Source organism: Tinamus guttatus, unplaced genomic scaffold (assembly GCF_059628265.1).
Source record: "Tinamus guttatus ecotype Peru unplaced genomic scaffold, ASM5962826v1 Tinamus_guttatus_pri_ptg000004l, whole genome shotgun sequence".
Lineage (NCBI taxonomy): Eukaryota > Metazoa > Chordata > Aves > Tinamiformes > Tinamidae > Tinamus > Tinamus guttatus.
In genome coordinates, this window is record NW_028288538.1 from 266,284 (window position 1) to 288,093 (window position 21,810).

General features: G+C 71.2%; 6 protein-coding genes across 6 annotated transcripts; 2 read left to right on the top strand and 4 right to left on the bottom strand.

Annotated features, from left to right (window-relative positions):
- Nucleotides 1-17: 17 nt before the first annotated feature.
- Nucleotides 18-4,079, bottom strand: ELL3 (elongation factor for RNA polymerase II 3). The gene is made up of 12 exons (XM_088529149.1): nucleotides 3,938-4,079; nucleotides 3,823-3,864; nucleotides 3,486-3,604; nucleotides 2,911-3,056; nucleotides 2,380-2,606; nucleotides 2,168-2,292; nucleotides 1,891-1,993; nucleotides 1,249-1,525; nucleotides 727-781; nucleotides 308-479; nucleotides 190-234; nucleotides 18-125 (listed from the first exon to the last, which is right to left on the bottom strand). Exons 1-12 carry the CDS (start codon nucleotides 4,070-4,072, stop codon nucleotides 18-20), a joined length of 1,554 nt encoding a protein of 517 aa, XP_088385275.1. The 5' UTR covers nucleotides 4,073-4,079.
- A 184-nt stretch (nucleotides 4,080-4,263) lies between these two features.
- LOC148596348 (peptidyl-prolyl cis-trans isomerase FKBP8-like) lies at nucleotides 4,264-6,196 on the top strand. The gene is made up of 8 exons (XM_088529250.1): nucleotides 4,264-4,720; nucleotides 4,786-4,952; nucleotides 5,028-5,116; nucleotides 5,182-5,399; nucleotides 5,609-5,781; nucleotides 5,851-5,928; nucleotides 6,006-6,100; nucleotides 6,172-6,196. The coding sequence occupies exons 1-8, from the start codon at nucleotides 4,495-4,497 to the stop codon at nucleotides 6,194-6,196; spliced, it is 1,071 nt and encodes a 356-aa protein (XP_088385376.1). The 5' UTR covers nucleotides 4,264-4,494.
- Nucleotides 6,197-8,138: 1,942 nt separating this feature from the next.
- LOC148596349 (ras and EF-hand domain-containing protein-like) lies at nucleotides 8,139-10,359 on the bottom strand. The gene is made up of 10 exons (XM_088529354.1): nucleotides 10,288-10,359; nucleotides 10,054-10,169; nucleotides 9,794-9,862; nucleotides 9,647-9,712; nucleotides 9,236-9,416; nucleotides 9,009-9,150; nucleotides 8,867-8,948; nucleotides 8,652-8,766; nucleotides 8,288-8,398; nucleotides 8,139-8,219 (listed from the first exon to the last, which is right to left on the bottom strand). The coding sequence occupies exons 1-10, from the start codon at nucleotides 10,357-10,359 to the stop codon at nucleotides 8,139-8,141; spliced, it is 1,035 nt and encodes a 344-aa protein (XP_088385480.1).
- Nucleotides 10,360-11,370: 1,011 nt separating this feature from the next.
- SERINC4 (serine incorporator 4) lies at nucleotides 11,371-14,911 on the bottom strand. The gene is given in 12 exon segments (XM_088529415.1): nucleotides 11,371-11,587; nucleotides 11,942-12,152; nucleotides 12,155-12,233; nucleotides 12,360-12,432; nucleotides 12,599-12,725; nucleotides 12,795-12,890; nucleotides 13,266-13,477; nucleotides 13,546-13,639; nucleotides 13,713-13,792; nucleotides 13,864-14,042; nucleotides 14,641-14,781; nucleotides 14,861-14,911. Coding segments are annotated over 12 exon segments (1,560 nt in total).
- Nucleotides 14,912-15,615: 704 nt separating this feature from the next.
- Nucleotides 15,616-16,534, top strand: HYPK (huntingtin interacting protein K). The gene is made up of 4 exons (XM_088522480.1): nucleotides 15,616-15,857; nucleotides 15,950-16,005; nucleotides 16,213-16,264; nucleotides 16,432-16,534. The coding sequence occupies exons 1-4, from the start codon at nucleotides 15,672-15,674 to the stop codon at nucleotides 16,525-16,527; spliced, it is 390 nt and encodes a 129-aa protein (XP_088378606.1). The 5' UTR covers nucleotides 15,616-15,671; the 3' UTR covers nucleotides 16,528-16,534.
- Nucleotides 16,535-17,646: 1,112 nt separating this feature from the next.
- On the bottom strand, nucleotides 17,647-20,703 carry MFAP1 (microfibril associated protein 1). The gene is made up of 9 exons (XM_088530361.1): nucleotides 20,608-20,703; nucleotides 20,318-20,537; nucleotides 19,952-20,081; nucleotides 19,448-19,635; nucleotides 19,044-19,152; nucleotides 18,816-18,976; nucleotides 18,425-18,584; nucleotides 17,977-18,066; nucleotides 17,647-17,864 (listed from the first exon to the last, which is right to left on the bottom strand). The coding sequence occupies exons 1-9, from the start codon at nucleotides 20,684-20,686 to the stop codon at nucleotides 17,682-17,684; spliced, it is 1,320 nt and encodes a 439-aa protein (XP_088386487.1). The 5' UTR covers nucleotides 20,687-20,703; the 3' UTR covers nucleotides 17,647-17,681.
- Nucleotides 20,704-21,810: the final 1,107 nt, after the last annotated feature.

Sequence of the window (21,810 nt, forward strand, 5' to 3'; positions counted from 1 at the left end):
CGACTTCCGCAGCTTGCCTAGGAGCTCCCACCCCCTTCAAATTGAAGGATCAGGTTTTTGATGTGCGACAGCTTCTGGTGGAGGTACTCGCAGCGGCGCTTCTCCTGCTGGTAGCTGGGATATGTCTGCGGGGGAAGCACAGGTCAACTCCTGCAGGGAAGCGAGTCCCTGTCCTGCGCCCGCTCTTACCCTCTTGAAGTGGCCGTATTCGCGCAGAATCGTAGCTTCGAGTGCCTGAAACCCAAGAGCTGTGGATGAGCGGGACGGTGGGAGCTGCGCGGTCCCCACCCCGGGCTCCTGCGCCTGCCTTGCGTTCCTCCGTTCCCGCTTCCAGAGTCTTCATTCTGGCTCCCAGCTGAACAAATCTCCGGCTCACGCCACCAATGCGGGCGTGCAGGTAGCGGTACTCGGCGTAGTCCGCACCGAACGCCGCCTCATAGGCTCTGCACTGTTCTGCTGAGCGGATGGTGCCGTATTTTCTGCCACAACCAGAGAAAAGGCTGGTTCTTCCCGCACCTGCGTGACCCCTGCACATAAAAGAGCCCTTGTGCTGGGCCAGGGCTGCACGGCAAGGAATGGGCAATGCCATGATTGCACTGCCTCCCTGCTATGACCTCGCTGCAGGGGCAGGCAGCTCCATCTCCCTCCACAAACGGCTGCGGGACGGCCTTTAAACTGCTCCTAACAAGGGAGTCCTGGGGCAGCAAGTGTCCGTGTTTCACTTACCGCAAGTAGTCCGGGACGTCCGCCACAGACAAGCTGCTAGGCAGTGACCTGGCCCCTGGCAGGAGCAGAGACCGCAAGGATTAGGGAGCTCCAGATTGGGTCTCCTCCGCAGCCAGCACCGCCCTGCGCTCCCTGCAGCCCCGGGCTCCCGCTCCCTGCGGGCCGGGCTCACCGCATGGCACCGGCACACATGGAGCCCTGTGTCCTGCGGGGAGCTTGCAGGGGGCTGGGGATCCTATCGCAGGGCAGAGATGCTGTGGAAGGGATGCAGGGGCAGAGCTATGCTCAGAGCCTCGAAGGGCTCCCCAGGGCAGCAGGGCACTATGGAGCAGCAGCCGAGGCTGTGGGCAATGGACCCAGGTTTGTGCTCCCTGCTCCTCGCCATGGCCTCCAGAACGAGGACCCCTCTCTTTGCTGGAGCCCCATTCTGAGCCATCTGCCTCCCTGCTGGGGTTCCAGGCTGTTGCTCCCTCCCATTGTGAGCGAACTGGACCACGCGCTCCAGGCCTGGCATCTCCTCACCTCCAGGAGTGGGACAAAGCTCCTCCCTGCGCAGGTCTCCTTCCTCCCAGGCATCCTCTGCCTCCCCTGCGCTCTCCTCGCTCTCCGGGCTCCGCGGCTCCCCGGCCGGGCTGCGCGGGGGCCGGGACCCGGGGTGCTGCGGGCGCTGGGCTCCTGGCTGCTCCCCGCTGGCGGCCTGCGGGCAGTGCCGGTGCCCCCGGGGGCCGGAGGCAGAGCCCGGTGCCCACGACCTCTCGCTGCCTCTCAGATCTGGGCAGTTCAGCAGTGCCAGGCGTCTCTGAGGTACAAAACAGCTTCCACTGGGACCTGTCCTGGACCCCAGCAGCTCCGCGCTGCGCAGCCCAGGGCTGCCGCATCCTTGGCTCTTCATCAATGTCACCAAAGATGCCCAGAGGCACCAGTGGGTAAGAGCACCGAGACCAAGGTCACCCCCACCCTCCGTGTTCTGCAACCAGGGTCTGGAGCAGCTCTCGCTATGGTGCTCCTGGACACACACTGCACAGCTGGCCTGGACCCAGGGCAGGAGCAGTGCCTGGAGCCGGGAGCTGTGGAGCAGGTGCCAAGAGGCAGAAGGCTGAGCCAGGAGCGCTCTCCTGCGCGCACACCCAAGCGCTCGTCACTGCCTGCACCTATGGGACTCACCACCCCCCGGTGGCTTCTCCTGGCTCCCTGCAGGCCGCGGCTGTCCAGGGACTGCTGCAGAGGCACCGGGAAGGGCCGGGCCGCAGGCCACTCGCACTGGTTCCTGCAGTGCGAGAGAGAGACGTGACCAGAGGCTGGTGCCGCGGAAGCCTCTTTGGACACCCAGGTCAGCAGGAGATGGTTCTGACCCTGCCCAAAGGGTGCTGAGCACCTGGGTACCCGCACCCAGCGCAGCCCCCGTGGCCTCCCGCCGCGGGCCCTGGTGTCCCCGCTCTACCTGCACCGCAGCAGGGCCACGCACCTCCGCTCCGGGGCCGTGTGCCTGGGCCGGTCCTCCCGCGGGCCGCTCTCCAGCTCCTCCTTCAGGCAGCAGCAGCTCTCGGTGGGGTCCTGCTCCGCCACCTGCGCGGACAGCAGCAGCTCAGAGCAGGTCTGCGGTGCTCACCGTGGTGAGCGGCGCCCGCGAGCACCCGCACAGCGCCCGCGCACCTCCTGCAGCTGGCCCCGGCCTGGCCCGCCCGGCAGCCCCGGTGGCAGCTGCACGGGCTCGCTCTTCCCGTGGGGCCGCAGGGCCAGCAGCTGCCCCAGACTCTGGACGGAAGCCCCGGGGCTGGCAGCACTGGCCCGGTGCTCCATGTTCTCTGGGGTGCTCTGAGCAGAGCCCTTCCCTGGCATGTAGCTCTCACCCGCTGCCTTCCGAGCCATGACACCTCTGCCTGTGCAGACATGAGAGCAGAAGTGTCAGTATTCAGGAGACCCATGGAGGAGTCCGCTCCCCCCCGGCATGTGGTCGCCACCCTGCGCTGTCCCCCTGCCAGCAGGACAAGGGCATCGTGCCAACTCACTCTCCTGTTAAGCGGCACCGCCTCCTGCCCTGATGTGTGCAGAGCTGCTGCCCTGCTGCAGTTGTGCTCCCAGCACCGGTGCCCCGGGGGCTCCCAGATAGGGCCCCTTCAGCCATTACCCGCCATGATCTCTGCCACGTGCAGCGGGGTCCTTGGGGTGACGTGTTCCACTAACCCAGGCTGAGCTCAGTGGCTGCTCGGCCACAGGACTCCTCGGGCTGGGGCCTCTGCTCCCGCAGTGCTGAGTGGGAGCTCTCAACGGCACAGACGGTGATTTTCTCCTGGATGTTGCCCATGGTGTCCAGCCGGCTCTCACCTAACCTGGGAGCAGAGAGCACCTCCCGCCAGCCAGGCCTAGCCCTGCTCCCCATACCGCGTGGTGCCAAGGGGACACTGAGCCAGCGAGGGAGCAGGGACTTTGTCCCCAAAGTGTCTCCCAAGGCCCCGTCTCCAAGGCTGCTGCCGCCTTTAAGCCAGCTCCAGCACATCAGGTCCCCAGGGCAGCACCGAGAGCACAGCGAGCTGCTTGAGCTGATCTGAGCTTGCAGGCTGCTGGCCTGGTGCAGGGGGCACAGTGAGCAAAGTGGGAGGACCCGGCTGGGACCAGAGTCTGAGTTAGGGCAGGGAGCCCAGGCCAGGGCCTCGCAGCCCAACAAGGAGAAGATGAAGGGGGCTGCTCTGTGGGGCAGGGGCCGGACAGTGCTCAGCTCCGCGCAACCCTGGCTGGCGCAGCACTTGGTGGGGGCTCACCTGGGCACCACCAGCCGCACGCACTCAAAGCTCGACTGCTGCTCGTCCCCGCTGCAGCGCGAGATGAAGAAGACAAAGAGCCGTGGGGGCTCCCCAGGGCCACCGGGCACCGTCAAGATCTGCAGCGGGGGACGCATCATCAGGCATCCGCCCCATCGGGCCGCCAGAGACCCCCTGGGAGCCGCTGCAGGTGCCTCCCCGGCCCGGGGATCGGTGGCTGCCGGTGCGGGCAGCGCCTGGGGCTGGGGCCTCGCTCACGCCGCTGCCCCGCGGCGACCCCCTTCCTGCCACGTCGGTGCCGTTCGGGCCCTCCCGCTCCGCCGCCGGCCCCACTCACCCCCTGGCTGCCCTGGAAGGCGATCACGGGCCCTGGCGCTGCCTGCAGTGAGAGATCGGATGAGCCCTGGACCGTCCGCTCCGCGCCGCTCCCGGCCCGGCCCGTCCGGCCGCACCTGCCGCCGCTCGCAGCCCCGCAGCGCCCGCGCCGCCGCCGCCGAGAGCCGCACGTGCAGGAGGCTCAGCCGCGGGCCCCGCGCGCAGCCCCGGTACCGGAGCCGCCCGCGCAGCTCCGGCCGCGCCCGCCGCATGGCTCCGACTGCGGGAGCCGCGGCGGCGTCGGGGGGATACCGGGGCGGTACCGGGGCGGGGCAGCAGCGGGTGCCTGGCACCGGAGTGACGCCGGGACGGGGCGGCACGAGGACGGCACCTGGGCGGTAGCGGGGCGGCACCTGGACAGTACCGGGGCGGGCGACACCAGGGCGTGGGGTCCGAAGCCACGTGCGGAGCGGCGGGGTGCGCCGGGGCCCGCGATGCCCGGCAGCGGCCGCCGCGCTGAGCCGGCTATTTTTGCCTCAGCCCGTAAAGTCCCAGCAGGCCCCGCTAATCCCCTTAGCAGCTTCCCGGCTTTAGGTAACGAGAGCGGGGGGCGCACGGCGGCGCCCCTGGCGCGGGGCCGTCCGGGGCGGCCGCGGGGCGGCGGGGCCGCTCATAGCAGCAGCTCCGGGCAGGCATGGAGCCCGACAGCCCCGCGGAGGGGAAAGCGGGAGACGAGGGGCAGGCGCGGGTGCCCGGCCGCGGCAGGGCGGTGCGGTTCCGCATGCCCCACACCACCATCGCGGTGCCGTCGGTGCGCGAGGAGGAGCCGCTCTTCTACCGGCGGCTGGATGAGCTGGTGGCCCCTGGCACCGGCGGCTTCGGGCCGCTCTTCGCGGCTGACGGCTGGAGCGACCTGACCGGTGAGTGGCCCCGCCGGGCTCCGCGGCGGCGGCGGGGCCGGACTCACGGCCGCATCTCGCCGCAGGGGACCGGCTGCTGCGGAAGCGCGTGGTGCGGAACGGCCGGGGCGGCCCGCGGCCGCGGCCGGGCCAGGAGGTGTCGGTGAAGGCGCTGGGCGCACTGGAGGACGGCGGCCTGGTGGAGCGGGACCCGCGGCTCACCTTCGTGCCGGGCCACGGCGACGTGGTGCAGGTCTGCAGGCGGGGGGGCCGGCCCGGTCCGGGGAGCCCCCTGGAGCCGCCGTGCCCCAACCCGCGCTGCCCGCAGGCCCTGGAGCTGGGCGTCCCCACCATGGAGCTGGGGGAGGTCTGCCTGTTCCTCGCCGCGGCACCCTACGGCTACGGCAGCCCGGGCAGGTAGGGGCAGCCGAGGGGTGGCCCGGGGCGGCCCGGCGGCAGAGGCAGCGGTGCTGTGTCCGCAGGGAGCCCGACGTGCCGCCCGAGGCGCCGCTGCTCTTCGAGGTGACACTGCTGGAGGTGCGCGACGACCCCGACACGCAGCGGCTGCCGCTCGGCGCCCGCCTGCGCCTGGGTGCGCAGAAGCGCGAACGGGGCAACTTTCACTTCGCACGGGGCGATTTCGCGGCAGCGCTGCGCTCCTACCGCCTGGCCCTGCGCGCCCTCGACGGCCCCGGCGCGGGTGAGGGCGGCGGGGAAAGCAGGGACCGGGGCGGCGGGGATGTATGGGGGGCTGGTTCCGTGGGTCCGGGCTGGCTGCGGGCGGGGAGTCGCAGACCTCGGGCGCTGGAAGGGGGCGGCGGCCCGAGGGGCCGGGATAACGTGGCGTGCCGAGGCGCTCGGTCCAGCGGGGTGCGGGCTCGGGTCCGCTGATGCCAGCCTACTCCGCAGCGCCGCCCGGGCCGCAGGAGGAGGAGGAGCTGCGGGAGCAGCGCGTTAAGTGTCTGAACAACTGCGCGGCGGCGGAGGTGCGACTGCAGCGGCCCGGGGCGGCGCTGGCCTCGTGCGAGGCGGCGCTGCGGCTGAGCCCGGACAACGGCAAAGCGCTGCTGCGGCGCGGCAAGGTGGGCGCGGGGCCCGCGGCGGGACCCGCTGCGCGCGCCCCCGCTGCTACCGCCGTTCTCTGCCCGCAGCTGCTGGCCGAGCAGGGCCGCGACGAGGAGGCGGCGCTGGCGCTGCGGAGGGCGCTGCAGCTGGAGCCGGCCAGCAAGGTCCGTGCGCGGCGGGCGGGCGGGCGGGCGTCCCCGCGCCCTCCGGCCCCCGCGCAGCGGCTCTGCTCTCCCCGCAGGCGGTGCACGCCGAGCTCTCGCGGCTGCTGAAGCGCCGGCCCGGGCCGGCCCCCAAGGAGCCCCGCGACGACGTGGAGCGGCCGCGTAGCCCTGAGTGCGTAGGGCGGCGGCGCCCCCCGAACCCTGCGGCCGGCCGGGCCGCGCTCACCCGCGCGCTCTCCGCAGACCCGTGGCGGAAGGAGCGGCCTGAGCGGCGCCGGCGCCGCACACGGACAGAGGCCGCGGGGCCCCGGCCGCGGCGGGACCTCGCGTCATGTGGACGACAGGGGAAAGCACCCACTGCCAGCACTGCATCCTGCACCGCACCACGGACCGGCCCGCACTGCATCCTGCACTGCACCTCCCACTGTCCCCACGGCTCCCGGCACGGCACCATGTTCCAGCCCACACTGTGCCCTGCACCGCAAACATGCACCATCCTGCACTGCAACCTTCCCCGCCGCTGCGCACTGCACTGCAGCCCCGCACTGCTCCTCAGTGCTCCGCACCGCTCCCCGCAGCCCGCACTGCAGCCCCGCACTGCACCCCGCCTCCCGCGGCACTGCAGGCCCCGCCCCCTCGCCGCAGGCCCCGCCCCCTCGCCGCAGGCCCCGCCCCACGGCCCCGCCTCCGCGCGCCGGGGCGCTGTTCGGAGCCTCCTGCGCCTGCGCCGCCGCTTCCGGCACTTTCGTGCCCGTCGGCAAGACAGCGGCCGTAGCCCGGGGCCAATCAGGCGGGGCGCCGCGTCGCGGCGGACCAATGGGCGGGCGCGCGGGGGCGGGCGCAGCGCGGCGATTGGCCGCGGCGCCCTTATAGGACCAGACGCGCGTGACGCCGCGGGCAGTGCGGGACGTGGCGGCGGAGCGGGGGAGCGGCGGCGCCATGACCCGTGAGTGCGGGCCCGGCCTGGCCCGGCCCGGCGGGGCGCGCGGGCGGGCCCGCGCTCAGGCGGCCGTGCCGTTGCAGGCGGGAACCAGCGCGAACTGGCCCGGCAGAAGAACCTGAAGAAGCAGAGCGACTCGGGCAAGGGCAAGCGGCGCGACGACGGGCTCTCGGCCGCCGCGCGCAAGCAGAGGTGAGCGCCCGCCCGCCCGGCGCCGCCCGCCCGCCCGGCCCGCCGCGCTGACGCGCTCTCCGCCCGCAGGGACTCGGAGATCATGCAGCAGAAGCAGAAGAAGGCGGACGAGAAGAAGGAGGGCACCAAGTAGCCCGGCGGCGGGCCGCCCGCCCGCAGGATGCGCCGCCCCGGGGCCGCCGCCGGGGCTGGAGCTGGAGCCGGGGCCGCCCCGCGCCCTCCGCGGCGCCGCCTCCTATTAAAGTAGTTGTGGAGCCCTGCAGGCCCTGCCTGGTGCGGGGGGCGGGCCGGGCCCCGTCGGGGTCGGCGTCTCGCGGGGCCCGGTGGGGCGGGGGGGAGGAATGAACGCCCGGGAACGGGAGCCCGACAGGGCCGCGAGGGGGCGGCGGGAGCCGGGGCGGGGAGGACCAGGCCTGTCCCAGTGATGGAGGCTGCGCTGGGGCCCCGCGCCAGCCGCTCCTGCGGCAGGAGGGCCTAGACGGGGCCAGGGCCAAGGCTGTGCAGCCGGGCACGGGGGAGCGCAGGGAGCTGTGTGTGGTGCCGTGTCCCCGAGGGGAAACCCTGGCAGGAACGGGGGTATGAACAGAGGGGGATGGCAGCAAGGGGCCATCCTGGGAGTAGGGCAGGAGCAGCGACACACGGGCCCTTGTCCCTCCTTGCCCCTTGGGGAGGGCGCCCCAGGGCAGGGCCAGCCTGGGGAGCGGAGCCCATGGGCAAAGGCAGGCGACGCTTCCCCGGCCATCGCTCTGCACAGACAGCAGCCTCAGCCAGCGAGGGGTGGGAATTTACTTACGAAACAAGGGAAAAGAGCCCAGTCCGGAGCTGGCGCCGGGTGAGCTGCCCGCTCCATGGCAGCCCCGAGCGGGTGGGGAGGACGATGCAGTGAGTGGGCCCTGGCGCCGCCGAGGAGCCCGCGCTAGGTCCTGCAGCAGCCCCGCGCTGCCCGCGGAGGGATGCCCAGCTCCAGCACGGAGCCGGCGCTGCCGCGGTCCGCCCTCCTCTTCACCTCCCTGCGGGCCGAGCAGCAGCGTGAGCAGCTGCCGCGCGCGGCTGCGCTGGCCGCGCCGGCGCAGGGTCCTCACCGCGCCAGGTGCAGCACGGCCTCCACCACGTTGGTGCCGTCCTTGGCGCTGGTCTCGCAGAACAGGGCCGAATGGGTCTGCGGAGGAGAAGCGCCAGCGCTAGTGCTGTCCCTGCCCGTGCCCCGCCGCGGCCCTGCCCGCTCACCATGGCCAGCTGCTCCCCGAGGGCTCTGCCCACTCCCGCTGCCGCCGGCAGCCCAGGGCGCAGGTCGATCTTGTTCCCCACCAGCATGAGTGGAATTGGCCCCTCGGCAGCCTGCGGGGACGGAGGGTGGCTCAGGCCGCTGCAGCGCCGTGTTGCGCTGCAGCCACCCGTGCCCTCCCTGGCACCTGGGAAGCAGCGCGGCCTTAAACCGCGTGTCAAACATGATCCCTGCCGGGGCTGCCCTTGGACCCTGCCTAAGGAACGGACCAGACGCTACTGCTGCGCTGCAGCCTCCGCCCTGGAGGGGCCCCGCAACCCTGCCCTGCTCCCCGAGGCGTCGGGGCTGGTCGGACCCTGCACCTGCCTTGATGTCCTCGATCCACTGGCGGACGCCGAGGAAGCTGCTCTGGGAGCTGATGTCGTAGAGGAGCAGGACGCCGTGCGCCTTGCGGAAGTAGGAGCGCGCGATGCTGCGGAACCTGGGGGCGGCGGCGGCTCAGCGCGGGGCCCGCGCGGCTCCCGGCTCCGCCGGGCGGTGACGGTGCCCGTGCAGCACCCTGAGCCCAGCAGCCCCCGCACCTCTCCTGCCCGGCCGTGTCCCAGATCTGCAGCGTCGTTTGCTCCCCATCCACCAGCAGCTGCTTCATGCAGAAGTCCACCCCTGTGAGGAGGGTGTCAGGGCCGGTCCCCGGCACGTGCCCGCCTGCCCCGGCCCTGGTACCTAGTGTGCTGGGCATGTCGCTGCTGAACTGGTTGCCGCAGAGGCGCAGCAGGAAGCTGGACTTCCCTGCGCCGCCGTCTCCAGCCAGCACCAGCCGGAGGATGGGGCAGGGTGCCGCGGGCTCCGCGGCAGCCTCCACGGCCTGGTGGCACAGAGAGGTGGCTGTGTGGCCACGGTGCCCCACGTGCCACCTGCTTCCTCCCTCCCCACCTGGGCAGTGCAGCTACCTGCAGCGTGAAGGCTGGAAGCTTCCTCCTGCCCCGGAGCCTGGTGCGGGGCGCCGTGTCCTCACGTGGGCTGGTGGCCGGTGCTTCCTCCAGGCTGCTGCCCCCAGCATCGCTGCAGGATGAGGCCGTGTCCGTGCTGGAGGCAGAGCTCTGCCGGCTGCGTGGGGGGGCCCCGGGGTGCCTGCACCAAGCGCAGTGGTCAGGGGGACGGCGGTGGCCGGTGCTGGCCCTGCTCTGGCCGTGGTCACGCACCTGCTGCCCGTGTCCTGGGGGAGGCCGCGCGCAGGAGGGCGGCGCTGTTGAGCGGGGCAGGATGGCTGCAGGGGATGAGACACGCTGGGCCCTGAGGCACCGCGGTGCTTCCACGGCAGCGCGAGGCGGCAGGAGTGTGGGGCAGCTCCGTGTTCCTGCCCGGGTTCGTGCAGCAGCGCCGAGCGCAGCCAGTTGTTGCTCTCGTACAGGCTCCGGTTGGTTGCGCTGTTGGGTGAGAGCAGCGTCGGACCCAGGAGCTGCACCCTGCCCGTGCCACGGTGTCACTGCCTGCCAGCCCCTACGTACTGCAGCATCCTGACGTAGCTGGTGAAGACCAGGTTCTCCTCTGCCATCTCCCTCAGCGCCAGCTGCTCCCTGCAGGGATGTGGCATTCCCTGCTGCCCAACCTGCGGCATCCTGGTGCAGGAGCCCGGGGCAGCAGGGGATGCCCACGAGGGACCTGCAGGGACACATGGCAGCCGCGGCCAGGCTCCCCCAGCACCATGCTCGTGACTCAAAGGAGTTGGCATTTCCAACCCTGCTCCTACCCCCTGCCCCCCTGTCACCTCTGCTGCTGCCTGGCCTGGTCCGAGAGGTCCCTGTGCAGCTGCTGCAGCTCCGACTGCAGCTGGCAGACGCTGCCTTCCGCCTGGCGCAGGGTGCAGCGCAGCTGCTCGTTCTCCTGCATGGGGCAACACGGTGCCATCGCCGCTCTCACCTGCACACCCAGCACCCTGGGGTGCTCCTTGCACTCTCTGTGCACAGGCAGCTCCCAACATGGCTCCATCCCCGGGTTCCACCTGAGCAAGATCCTCGAGTTCGTGACGCAGCCGCACGGTGCCATCACCGGAGCCCTGTGCATGTCCCTGCATGTCCTGTGGGGAGGGGAGGGGGTCAGGACTGCAGCCCCTCGAGCCCCACATCCTGCACCAGCAGCAGCTGCTCCAATGGTTCCTGATCAGCCTTCATCCCTCCCTCTGGGGCCAGGGGAGACCTCAGGGCGGTCTCCCTGCCGCATCCAGCCCCATGGGGCCAGGTCAGCCCCAGCTCCGCCGGCAGCCCTGTGCTGGGCAGCCCCGCAACCCTCGCAGGGGCTCGCTGTCGGGCTCCGCGGGTCCCGCACTCACCTGCTCCGGGGCCTTGTGCTGCGGCGGGGCAGGACCCCGGCAGGACCCCCGGGCCGCCCCGTCCAGCCGCAGCCGCCGCGCGGGGCCCCGCAGCTCGAGGCCGGGCCGGACCGGACCCCGCGGGGCCGCCCTGGCCGTGTTTGCTCTGCGGGCGGGACCCGCATTCCTGTGGGGCCGCCCGGCCTGGCCTGGCCCGGCCCCGAGCCGGAGGGGCGCAGGGTGCGGGTGTCCCAGGCAGGGGCAGCGCTGCTGAGCGGTGGGATGAGGGGTCGGGGTGGGGGGGCCGATGCTCCCGTGTCTCGCGGTGTGTTTGCACAGGGGTCTTGCTGGAGCCCAGAGCCCTGTGTGTCCCTGTGTGCAGGCAAGGGGCTCCTGCAGGGCCGGATGGGGCACCAGCCACGGGCTGGACCCCTCCTCTGCACCCAGCCCTATGTCTGCTGATTCACACACAGCACAGGTCAGCTTGGAGTTTTATATAAAAATTTATTCGAGGAGTTATTTACAGTGAGCGTGGGGCCAGCAGACCCGGTGCTGCAGTGGGGCAGAGCCACTCCTGGACAGCAGGGACGCAGCCAGTGCCCGCAGGTCCCACAGGGCCGGGAGTGCAGTGGCCGCAGCCGAGCACCATCCCTCCATGCCGGGGCTGCGTCCCTGGCGATGCAGCAATGCAGCAGAGCACCCAGCTCCATTACAGCAGCTCTTGGACACTGCCGTTCCCAAGGCCGATCTGTCGGGAGCAGGCAGCAGGGCTGGGGGTCACGCAGAGGCGCTGATGCGCCGTGGGGCCCGTCGTCGCCGCAGCACACGCAGGGGCTGGCTGCTGCGCCGGCGCTGCGGCGAGCAGGGCAGGCACAGGGGGCTCAGCAGCAGCCACAGGTAGAGCAGGACGCAGGCCCAGCATGAGGCCACCTTCACCCAGAAGGTCGACCAGCTGCCGTGTGTGAAGGTGGTCTCCAGCACTGCGTCCTCATAGCTGCCAGGAGAGCGCAGGTGTCGGGCACACAAGGGAGGTGGCAATGGGGCTCCCGGTGGCAGCTGCAGCCACCGGGGCTCTGGCCACTTCCACCCGCTGCAGACACAGAGCTACCAGTGCAGCATCCACCCTGCTGCAGCATGCACCCTGCTGCAGCATCTCGTCCCATTGCAGCACCCACCCTTCCTGCTGCGGCGCCCACCCTGCAGCAGAGCCCGCCCCACTGCAGCACCCTGTCCTGTTGCAGCACTCCCTGCCCCGCTGCAACGCCCGCCCTGCAGCAGCCCAGGGCAGCTGTGTTCACCCAGCACAGGGCAAAGCACAGCCGGTCCAGCTGGCAGAGCAGGGCCCAACCTGAACCAGTTGGTGAGGGTCATCATGACGTAGAGCGAGGCGAGGAAGAAGACAAAGTGGAAGGCCGAGTAGCTGTAGACCACGCGGTCCTGCTCGTCCTGGACGACGCAGGGCGCCCCGCTGGGCTCCTCTGCCTGCTCGCCCGCTGGCTCCGTCCCTGGAGAGCAGGGTTGGGAGCGAGCTGAGGGCACCCTCTCACCTGCCACCCATGCTGTGGGCACCCGCTCCCTCTGCACCCACCTCGCAGCGCCTCCTCCATCTTCTCGGGGCAGCAGAAGCAGCAGGAGGGCTCCTGCAGGGCGGTTGGAGCAGGGAGCGTGCAGGGCACACAGCAGGGAGCCTCCCTGGGCCTGGGGATGGCCAAGGAGCAAGAGGGGGCCAGGGTGGGGGACGGGCTCTGCAGGGCACTGTGACTCACTTTGAACTCAAAGCTGTAGACTTTGACCATCCAGAAGGGCCCGAACACCTCGGCCAGGTAGGAGGCTTCGTTGCTGCACCCAGGACAGAGGAGGAACCGGTGACAAAAGCAGGCGACAGCCCATGCCCAGCCTGGGGACACTGCGTGGTCCCCGTTCTGCCAGCCGTGCCACAGCCCTGGCCGTGCCAGGCTGGCTTGGTGCCCGGCAGGAACGCGCAGCCCGCACGAGGCTCACGCACCATGCGAAGAGCACGCAGGCGTACATGATGGCAGCCCCCAGCATGGCGACCGTCGTGTCCTCCTTCTGCAGCTCGTCCTGCCGCACGCCGGGGAAGCACACGGTGAGGTTCTGGCCCTGGTAGAGCACTGCAGGAGGCAGAGTGAGACGGGCCTGGCACAGCGGGAGCAGCTCCTGGCGCCAGGCCCCCGTCTCACCTCTCTCCGGAGGGCGGCTGGACAGCGCGGAGAAGGTGAGGTACATCACGTAGCAGCTGATGATGGAGGCCTGCAGCAGTCCCGACCGCGGCTGCTCTGCAAGGAGAGCGCCAGCCTTTGCCGCAGCCATGCGGACGGGCCCTGCGCGGCGCGAGGACGGGACGGCGGGAGCCCCTGCCGAGTCCTCCTTCGGCACCTGCACGTTGGTACCGGGAGACCGCCAGCCCCACGCATGGCACCAGGGAGGCCCTGCTGCATCTTGCCACACTGTGCTGTGCTATGCTGTACCATGCCATGATGTGCTGCACCATGCCATGCTGTACCGTGCCATGCTACACCATGCCATGCTGACTGCGCCACTCTGCACTGCACAATGCTGCACTGCGCCATACTGCGCCGTGCCATGCTGTGCTGTGCCACACCAAGCCAAGCTGTGCTGCACCGTGGCCCGCCGCGCCACGCGGCACTTACTGAGCCGCACACAGGGTGTGATGGACACGAAGGACATGACGCCGCAGAGGCTGCCGTTGACGGTGAGCAGGGCGCTGTTGAGGCGGCAGGCGGCCGGGTGGGTGTAGTACTTGTAGAGGAAGGAGAAGGCGGCCGAGGCGAGCGTGTAGAAGGCAGCGGTGGCCAGCAGCACCGCCAGGTACCAGCGCTTGTCCTGCGCGGCGCCCGTGAGCCTGCGGGAGCGCGCGGTGAGGAGGGTGGGCGCGCGGGCGCCGCGCGGCACCACCGGCCCCGCACTCACCAGTTCTTGTTCCAGGTGTGCGCGAAGGCGGTGATGAGCACCAGCTGCACCAGGATGAAGGCAAAGCCCCCGCAGACGCCCACGTAGTGCCAGGCTGCGGGAGAGCAGGGCTGTAGGTGGGAGCAGGGGGACAAGGACAGCCCGGTGGGCGATGGGAGGGGACACACCTGGGATGAAGTTATCCTCGGGGATGAAGAAGCTGGCGGCACAGAGCCCTGCCAGCACCAGCACCTTCAGGAGCCAGAACCTGCAGCCCAGAGCGGGGGGCGTCAGCTGCAGCCCCCAGCAGCCCCGTCCCCATGGCCGACGCAGCGGTACCCGTTGTGCAGCTGCGCGCGGCAGTCTGTGCTGGAGCGCACGTTGAGCAGCAGGGCGGCCTGTGCCAGGTGGAAGCAGGCGGTGCCGAAGCAGAGCCGGTACACGGCCGAGGAGCCCGCCAGGCGCTCGCAGTCGATGCCGGCGGCCAGCTGCTTGCACAGCGCCGCAGAGAAGGGCACCTGCAGGCACGGCGGGACGGGCTGCTGGGGGGCACATGGTGCCTCCCCCGGCACCGCGGTACCCCGGCCTCTCCAGCACCCACGGCAGCCCCGGCACCCACAGGAGCCCTGGCTGCCACTGGAACCCTGGTCCCCATGGGAGTCCTGGTACCTACGGGAGCCTCAGTACCCATGGAAGCTCCAGCACCCATGAGAACTCCAGTACCCATGGGACTCCTGGTACCTATGGGAGCCCCACTACCCTAAGGAACCCCAGCACCCCGGGATCTCCAGCATCCTCGGTGCCCTGGCAGCCCGTCACCTCTGCTACTCTTGGGATCCGCCTGTATCCCATGGATTCCCGGCCATCCTGATATCCCTTTACCTTGGTGCACCTGGAAACCTCAATATCCTGGAACAACCCGCCCCCCCCCCCCCCCTATTACTCCTGGGGCCACTTGCAATCCTGGACTCCCTGTGCCCACAGACCCTGCCCGGAACCCTGAGCCCCGGCAGCCCCACATGCTCATAGCCCTGGTGCACCCAGGGGACCCCCAGCACTCCGAGTACCCCGGGACCCCCAGCACTCCGGGGACCCCCAGCGGGGGCCCCAGCCGACCTTGTCGCGGAGGGCCTGTGCCACGGTGCGGGAGAGCGCGAGGCAGCAGGCGGCGGAGGACAGGACGTGCAGCAGCGTGTAGAGCAGGCGGGTGCCCGTGGACACGCGCAGCCCGCGGCAGGGGCTGCAGCCGCAGCACAGCTGGGGGGACACGGGTCAGGGCCCCGCGCGCCACCGCTGCCCGTCCCGCCCGCCCGCCCGCGCGGGGCCCCGCGCCCACCTGCCCGAGCAGCGAGTGCAGGAGGTGGCCGCGCGCCCGGGTCCCCGCCATGGCCGGACGCGCCGCCCGCGCCGCCCGGATTAGGGGGATTGCGGCTCGTCCCGCCCCGCCATCTGCGCGGCGCCGCCGGGCGCCCTCGCGGGGCCGGGCCCGCCCGCGGCCGTGGCGCCCTGCCCGGCACAGCGGGGCCGCGGGGCTCGGCGCCCGCACCCGGCCGCCCTCGAGGGGCCGTGGGCGGCACCAGCCCCGGCCCTGGCGCGGGACTGGCCGGTGCCCAGCGGCGGGGGCCGCACGTGGCCCCCGGTTCCTCGCACGGAGCCAATTAGCCCCGCGCCCCCCCGCCGCGGGCGCCTCGCACGCAATTATGGGGGAGCCAAATCGGGAGCCGTAACCCGCTTAGCGGATTAGCGACGGGGGCGGCCGGCGCGGCGCCGAGCGGCGGCCACGGGGGCAGCCGGGAGCTCCCCGGCACCCCCTGCCCCCGCACCCGGGGGCGGCGCGAGGCCTCACAGCCCCGTGAGCAACGAGGGGAGCGGCCCCTGCGGCCCCCGGGATCCTCTGGGGTCCTTTGCGACCAGGGACCCTCCGCGCAGAGGCGGCCCCGGGGGCGGCCCCGGCCCGGGCCGGGGGGAGCGGAGGTCGCTGCGGGGGCGGGGCCGGCCGCAGACGTGGGCGGGGTCGGCCGCAGACGGGGCGGGGCTTGGCTCTAGCTCCGCCCCTCGAGCCGGCCCCTCCGCTCTGTCCCGCGCGCGCCTCCTCTCGCTGGTTCCGGGGGCGTGGCCGGAGGCGGAAGCGCGGCGGCGGCGGCGGCATGGCGGCCGAGGGGGATGTGGAGCTGGAGCTGGAGACGGAGCCCAACGGCGCCGGGAGCGGCGGGGACGGCGCGGGCGGGCGCGCGGCCGAGAAGCCGCGCAAACACGACAGCGGCGCGGCCGACCTGGAGCGCGTCACCGACTACGCCGAGGAGAAGGAAATCCAGAGCTCCAACCTGGAGACGGTGCGCGGGCGGGGGGAGCCGCGGGCGGAGCGCTCGGGATGCGCCGCCCGGGGCCGCTCCGGCGCTGAGCGGCTCTGCCCCGTCCCCTCCAGGCCATGTCGGTGATCGGCGACCGGCGGTCCCGGGAGCAGAAGGCCAAGCAGGAGAGGTAACGCGCGGCTCGGGGCGGCCTCCTTGGGGCTTTGGGGCGTTTTGGTTTCCCGCGGGAAGCCGCCAGCTCTGGGCGTCCCCCACACAAACCGCCGGGTCCCTGCAAGGCATCTCCAGGCCCTCCAGCACGCGAGGGAGGGAGCGTGCGGGCCTGGGGCCGGGAGACATGGCGCTCACTGCTCCTCTGGTCTGCCCCTCGTTCCAGGGAGAAGGAACTAGCAAAAGTCACCATCAAGAAGGAAGACCTGGAGCTGATCGTAAGTACGGGCAGGAGGCGGAGCAGGCGGGCCGGCCCGGGGCACCTGTGCTCCGTGTCTGCTCCCCGGTAGACGTGGCTGCCAAACCCGCGTGTGCCGGGGCTCCGGGACAGCAGCGGGCGGCTCTGCTGCCGCCGGCCGTGCCCAGCTCCGCGCGCTCCCCGCAGATGAACGAGATGGAGATCTCGCGGGCAGCGGCCGAGCGCAGCCTGCGGGAGCACATGGGCGACGTGGTGGAGGCCCTCATCACCCTCACCAACTGAGCGGGGCACGGACTGCGCGTGCCAGCCCTTGAATAAAACACCAGCTGGACTGAGCCGGGACCGTGATTCCTGCGGCGCTGAGCCCGGCTCCCGCGCGGTACCGCTGCGCCGGCACCGACGAGGCGCGCGCGGAGCAGCCGTGCGCTGTCCTGCCCGAGCCCTGCTGCCCCTCTCCTCCCTGCGGCTTCGCTCCCGCAGCCTCCAGGGGTGTCACGGGCTTCTGCTGGCCCCGTCCCCTCCCTGCAGCCCCAGGGCTCCCGTCACTTTGTCTCGGGGCAGGAGCAGAGCTGCACGAGGGGTGGGGGCTGTTCCCCACTCGCTGTCTGGCCGTTACCTCGGGCCGCTCTCGGGGGCCCCGTGGGGCTGCGCAGCCCCAAGGCTGGAGCCAGCCCTTCCCCCAGCCCTGGGCTGCGAGGGCCGGCGGGTGCCTGAAGCAGAGGGAGCCCCTTAACGGTGCCCGTCAGCGCCCAGCACGCGCATGGGGACACCCGCGGTTCCCGGGGGCGGCAGCTGCAGCAGAGCTGCCCTTCGTCCCCACGAGCCACGAGGTGACAGGTAGCCCCTGCGCTGCCCAGCGCTGCCCCGGCTGTGGCCAGGGCCTGGGCCCTTGTTACTGTCCAGAGGGCAGGGCCCACAGCGCCTAGAAGCAACCGCAAGTTGTCCAAAAACAAAGACTTTATTCAAAACGATCCCGTCCCACCCCCCTGCACACATAGAAAAATGAAGTCCTGCACGAGCAGGGTGAGGGGACGGTGCCACCACTGCTCCAAACCAGAAACGGGCCCAAGCCGAGCCCTGGAGGGGAGCGACGAGCAGCGAGGAGACGCTCTGATCAGCTGCGGGTCGAGTCCCTGAACTCCGTGCAGGAGCTGGCGCAGGGGGAGCTGCCGGGCTCCTGTGCCAACCCCGGCGGCTGCCGGGAGCTGCTGCTGGTGGAAAGGCGGGCGCCTCGGCTGCTCAGCACCGATAGCCTGGCTGCCTCCACAAAAACCTACGTCACGAGTCTGCCGAGTCTCTGCAGCCCCGTCAATGCGTTTCGCCGCTGGGGCAGGCTGGGTGCAGGAGCACAGAGCAGGCTCAGGACAAGGCCCAGTAGTCGCTCCGTTGTCCCTTCCAGTCCTGCTGCAGCCGCAGGGCACAGGCCTGCGCTCCCTTTAGGTGGTTTTCCGCTTCTTGGCCGAGGGCCGCTCAAAGACGTCGCGCACGCCTGCCGCCTTCTGCTTGAAGAACTTGGTGTTCTGCGCGCTCTCCTGGCCCCACGCGGAGTCGAACGACGTGGTGTCCTGGTCCACCAGGTGCGTGTACTTTGTCCGCCCGGAGCGCCCAAAGTTCTTGACCTGCGGAGCAGAAGAGCTCGTGAGCAGCCACACGGACATGAGGCCGAGTCCATCGTGCCCGTGCCCTTCCCCACGGAGCGCAGGGAGCCTCCCGCCGTGCCCGTGCACCCACCTGCATGACTTTGGGCAGGATGGTCTTGTTGAAGTGATCCTCCAGGGTCGGCGCGCTGAAGTCCCTCTTGTACACCTCCTCATCTTCATCCTGCGGAGGAAGGGCGCAGGGTCTCCAGCACGTGCTGGCCGCGGGGCACAGAGCCACCGCAGACCCCGGTCACGGCTTCCTGGGGCCAGCACCACGCGTGGTCCTACTGGAGCTGCTGCAGGGAGCGGGGGAACCTGCGCCCCAGGGCTGCCTCTCGCAGTCACTCCTAGAGCCTAGGCCCAATCCACAGCCAGTGCAGAGCTCGTTTGGTTCCGACAGGACTTATTGGCCCAAAGAGCTCTAGGGGAACCTCTCCACTGCTCCTCATCTGCCTCAGCTGGGAAACCTGCTGCTCGTGAGCCCCAGGCCCGCAGAGGCAGGTCCCGCACACCCGCTCCGTCCCCGCGGCGTCGCTCACCATGAAGAAGGCGCCGCGGTGGTAGTACTTCTGCAGGAACTTGTATTTGCCCTTCACTGCCTTGTTGGTGATGACCTTGCCGTTGGCGCGAAGCTCGGCACGGCGCTCCTCCTCCGTCAGGTTCCGCATCCGCTCGATCTCCGCCTTCTCCTTCTCCATGCTGGGTAGGACAAAAACCCATCAGAACCGGCATTCCCGCAGCAGCCCCTGGGGGTAACTACTAGCACAGGCCTCCTTTCTAAGGGATCACATCCAACAGCTCTGCTGGGACAGCAGAGTTTGGGTGCTGGGCCAGGTAAGAAGCAGCTGCCACAGGGCGTGAGGCTCAAGCAGCGTTTGAGCCGCAGGGCGCCCGGGCTCGGGCCGGGCCGGACGCAGTGCCGGTGCTTACGCTTCTCGTTCCTCGCGGTCCCGTTTGATGCGCTTCAGCTCCCGGACTTTCCAGGCCTCGTACTCCTCCTCGTCGTTCTCGTCGTCTGTATCGAGCGCATCCAGCGCCGCCAGCGAGCGCTTGTTCTCCTCCAGTTCCTTCTTGGCTTCCTCTTCTACGATCTGCAGCGAGAGCCGCGCTGAAGCCGCGGCCGTGCCCGTCCCGCGCCTGCCCTGCCGGCCCCCCTACCTTGAGCGTGTACTTGCGCCTCTCCTCTGCCATTCTCTTCGCCTCCTGCTCCAGCTCCTTCTGCTTCAAGGCTTCTGCCTCTCGCTCCTGCACTGTGATCCGGTCTTTCCTGTGGACAGGCACCCCGCAGCCTTCAGCGTCGCGGTGATAGCCCAGGCAGCCATCGTTGTGGCTCCGAGCCGTCCTGCTCCGTCCTGCAGCACCCTCGGAGCAGGGCCCAGGGGCAGAGGCCTCCCTGCCCTCCCCTTCCCAGCCCCGTGCTCACCCGGTCCCAGCCGCCCCACAGAGCCCTGCTGGGACCGGAGCCACTGGCAGCCGGCCCCACTGCGGGTCACCTCCCCCGGGGGCACCGGTGCCACCGTCCCGCGCGAGGAGCTCCCGGGTCACCTCCCTGCATCACCTACTTGCGGATGAAGACGGGCTTGAGCCGTGGCTCCATCTCGTCCTCGCTGTCCGTGTACTCCTCGTACTCGGACTCTGACTCAGACTCCTCTCCAGATCTGCCCTCATCCTCCAGCTCCATCACCTCCAACTCCTCAGTCTTCCTCTCCTGCGCTCGCTGCCGCATCATCCCCCGGCGCCGCTCGATCTCCTAAGGGAGATGCATCGACCGCAGGGCTGAGCGGGTCAGCGCTGCCGCCTTCCCGCACACCCGGCACGGAGACGGCCCCTCTGCATCATCTCCGCCACGAGGGACAAGTCTGGGACAGCTTTGTCACAAGAGAACTTGTCTGTCCCTCGGGATGCAAGGTGGCCTCCCCCATGTCCCACCCTGGGTCACTGCAGAGCTGAGTCACGGGCTGCTATGGGGGGACACCCAACTCCTGAAATTCCCAGTTTCACCAGCCAAGGTGGGAAGGGCTACTCCAAGCTGCCACACAGGGCCTTTCTCAGCCAGGTGCGGATACCTCATCGTCGATCTCCTCCTCTTCCTCCTCGCTGCTGTCCTCCCGCTCGAGCCGCCAGGCCTCTCCCTCCACCTCGGAGTCGCTCTCTCCCACCACCTCCGGCTCCACGATTTTGCGGTGTCGGGCCAGCCTGTAACAGAGCCCATTGAGCCGCAGAGCTTTGGCCCCAGAAAGGCGGCTGGGGGGCTCTCAGTGCGACGGCAGCAAAGCCGGCACTGCTGGACGTGGCCGCGCTGCGCGGAGCCTCCCTGATCCGGGGCTGAGCGCTGGGCACGGAGCTCCCTGCCCTCAGGGGGCCCCGTGCGGGAGGCGCCGCCGCCGCGTCCCGCCGCGCTCCGGGCGCTGCACGGGGCCGCGGGCGCTCACCGCTCCTCCACGTCCTCGCTGACGCGGTTCTGCAGGCGCCGCAGCCGCGGGTCGTTGGCCTCCTCCTCGTGCGTCTCCTCGGGCTCGGCCTCCTGCTCCTTGGCCTTCTTGATGAACTGGAACTCCTCGTCCTCCTCCTCCGAGGACTCCATGGGCGCGTAGTCGGGCCGCTTGCCCGACACGTAGCGCTTCACCTTCACCTTCTCCATGGAGAGCTCCCCTGCGGGCGGCCGCGGCGTCAGCGCCGACACCCCGGAGCCCCCGCGCCCGCGCCCCCGGGCCCCGCTCACCCTTCTCGTTGCGGACGGGCACGGCGCCCGCCGTGGACTGGATCGGCGGCTGCTTCATGAGAGCGCTGGGCGCCGACATGGCGGCGGCGATGACGGGACCGGGACGGGACGGGACCGGACGGGACGAGCGGCGGCGGCGGCTGTTACCCCGGGACCGGAACTGCACCCGCTGCTTCCTCCGGAAGTGCGGCCTGCCCCCTACCTTTAGCGAGTAGCCGGAAGTGGCGCTGTGTCGGGAGTCACTTCCGGCGGGCCGGCCAGGGCCCTGGCGCCGTCGCGGGGGTTCCGCGCGCGGCCCCGGCGGGGGGCGGAGCTCCCGGTGCCGCCCCGCCCCGCGCGGCCCCTCGGTACCGGCTCTGCCCCGCCCCCGCCCCGGTCCCTCCTCCCGGGGGGCAGCGGCCGCGGGGGACACGCGCGGGGATCTCCGTCCCGCGGGGGATGCGGCTTCCCCTGACGCGCGGAGCCGCCGCGGGGGCGGGGGAACGGGAAGCGGTTCCTGCCCTCCGGGAAGGCGGCGGCCGGGACGGGCCCGCGGTGCCCGCGGTGCCCGCGGTGCCGGCGGCGGGCGGCGCTGGGCGCCCGAGACTCCCCCGAGCCGCCCGGCTGCCCGCGCCTTCCCGGGCACGGCAGCACCGAGGGCCGCGGGCGCCCTCGAGCGCGGAACGGGACCGGGACCGGCGGGGCCCGCGCACGTGGGAGCCGGCGCCTGGGCGGCCGCGGGGCCCCCGGCCGCAGCTCTGGCCCGGACCCCGCTCGGCGCCGCCTCCTCGGTGGGGACGCCGGTGGCTCCCGGAGCGTTTCCCGGGGAAGGAGCCGCTCCGCAGGCAGGAGCGGCCGCAGCTGGAGCAGGTCCAGCCTGGGAAGGGCCCAGAGCTCCCGGCGCCCTGGGCAGGGGGCTGGAGGCTGCAGCAAAGGGACCACGGGGCCTGCGCTGCCCTCGGGAGCCGCTGCAACAGGGCCGGGACGCGGGAACTAGCTGGGACACGGGAGCCAGCCGGGACACGGGAGCCAGCCGGGACACGGGAACTAGCCGGGACACGGGAACTAGCCGGGACACGGGAGCCAGCCGGGACACGGGAGCCAGCCGGGACACGGGAACTAGCCGGGACACGGGAACTAGCCGGGACACGGGAGCCAGCCAGGACACGGGAGCCAGCCGGGACACGGGAACTAGCCGGGACACGGGAACTAGCCGGGACATGG

What these genes read in the sequence shown, in the direction of transcription:
- ELL3 (XM_088529149.1), bottom strand. Translation starts at nt 4,072, where the DNA reads ATGCGGCGGGCGCGGCCGGAGCTGCGCGGGCGGCTCCGGTACCGGGGC. An exon ending in GTGCGGCTGGTGGTGCCCAG is followed by an intron (nt 3,057 to 3,485) that starts GTGAGCCCCCAC and finishes CTCTGCTCCCAG; the next exon opens with GTTAGGTGAGAGCCGGCTGG. An exon ending in GCCGGGGCCAGCTGCAGGAG is followed by an intron (nt 2,293 to 2,379) that starts GTGCGCGGGCGC and finishes CTGTCCGCGCAG; the next exon opens with GTGGCGGAGCAGGACCCCAC.
- LOC148596348 (XM_088529250.1), top strand. Translation starts at nt 4,495, where the DNA reads ATGGAGCCCGACAGCCCCGCGGAGGGGAAAGCGGGAGACGAGGGGCAG. An exon ending in GCCACGGCGACGTGGTGCAG is followed by an intron (nt 4,953 to 5,027) that starts GTCTGCAGGCGG and finishes CGCTGCCCGCAG; the next exon opens with GCCCTGGAGCTGGGCGTCCC. An exon ending in GGCTACGGCAGCCCGGGCAG is followed by an intron (nt 5,117 to 5,181) that starts GTAGGGGCAGCC and finishes CTGTGTCCGCAG; the next exon opens with GGAGCCCGACGTGCCGCCCG.
- LOC148596349 (XM_088529354.1), bottom strand. Translation starts at nt 10,359, where the DNA reads ATGCAGGGACATGCACAGGGCTCCGGTGATGGCACCGTGCGGCTGCGT. An exon ending in AACTCGAGGATCTTGCTCAG is followed by an intron (nt 10,170 to 10,287) that starts GTGGAACCCGGG and finishes TGCCCCATGCAG; the next exon opens with GAGAACGAGCAGCTGCGCTG. An exon ending in GACACGGCCGGGCAGGAGAG is followed by an intron (nt 8,767 to 8,866) that starts GTGCGGGGGCTG and finishes CGCCGCCCCCAG; the next exon opens with GTTCCGCAGCATCGCGCGCT.
- HYPK (XM_088522480.1), top strand. Translation starts at nt 15,672, where the DNA reads ATGGCGGCCGAGGGGGATGTGGAGCTGGAGCTGGAGACGGAGCCCAAC. An exon ending in CAGAAGGCCAAGCAGGAGAG is followed by an intron (nt 16,006 to 16,212) that starts GTAACGCGCGGC and finishes CCCTCGTTCCAG; the next exon opens with GGAGAAGGAACTAGCAAAAG. An exon ending in AGGAAGACCTGGAGCTGATC is followed by an intron (nt 16,265 to 16,431) that starts GTAAGTACGGGC and finishes CGCTCCCCGCAG; the next exon opens with ATGAACGAGATGGAGATCTC.
- MFAP1 (XM_088530361.1), bottom strand. Translation starts at nt 20,686, where the DNA reads ATGTCGGCGCCCAGCGCTCTCATGAAGCAGCCGCCGATCCAGTCCACG. An exon ending in AAGCCCGTCTTCATCCGCAA is followed by an intron (nt 19,153 to 19,447) that starts GTAGGTGATGCA and finishes GCCTGTCCACAG; the next exon opens with GAAAGACCGGATCACAGTGC. An exon ending in TCCTGCCCAAAGTCATGCAG is followed by an intron (nt 17,865 to 17,976) that starts GTGGGTGCACGG and finishes TCTGCTCCGCAG; the next exon opens with GTCAAGAACTTTGGGCGCTC.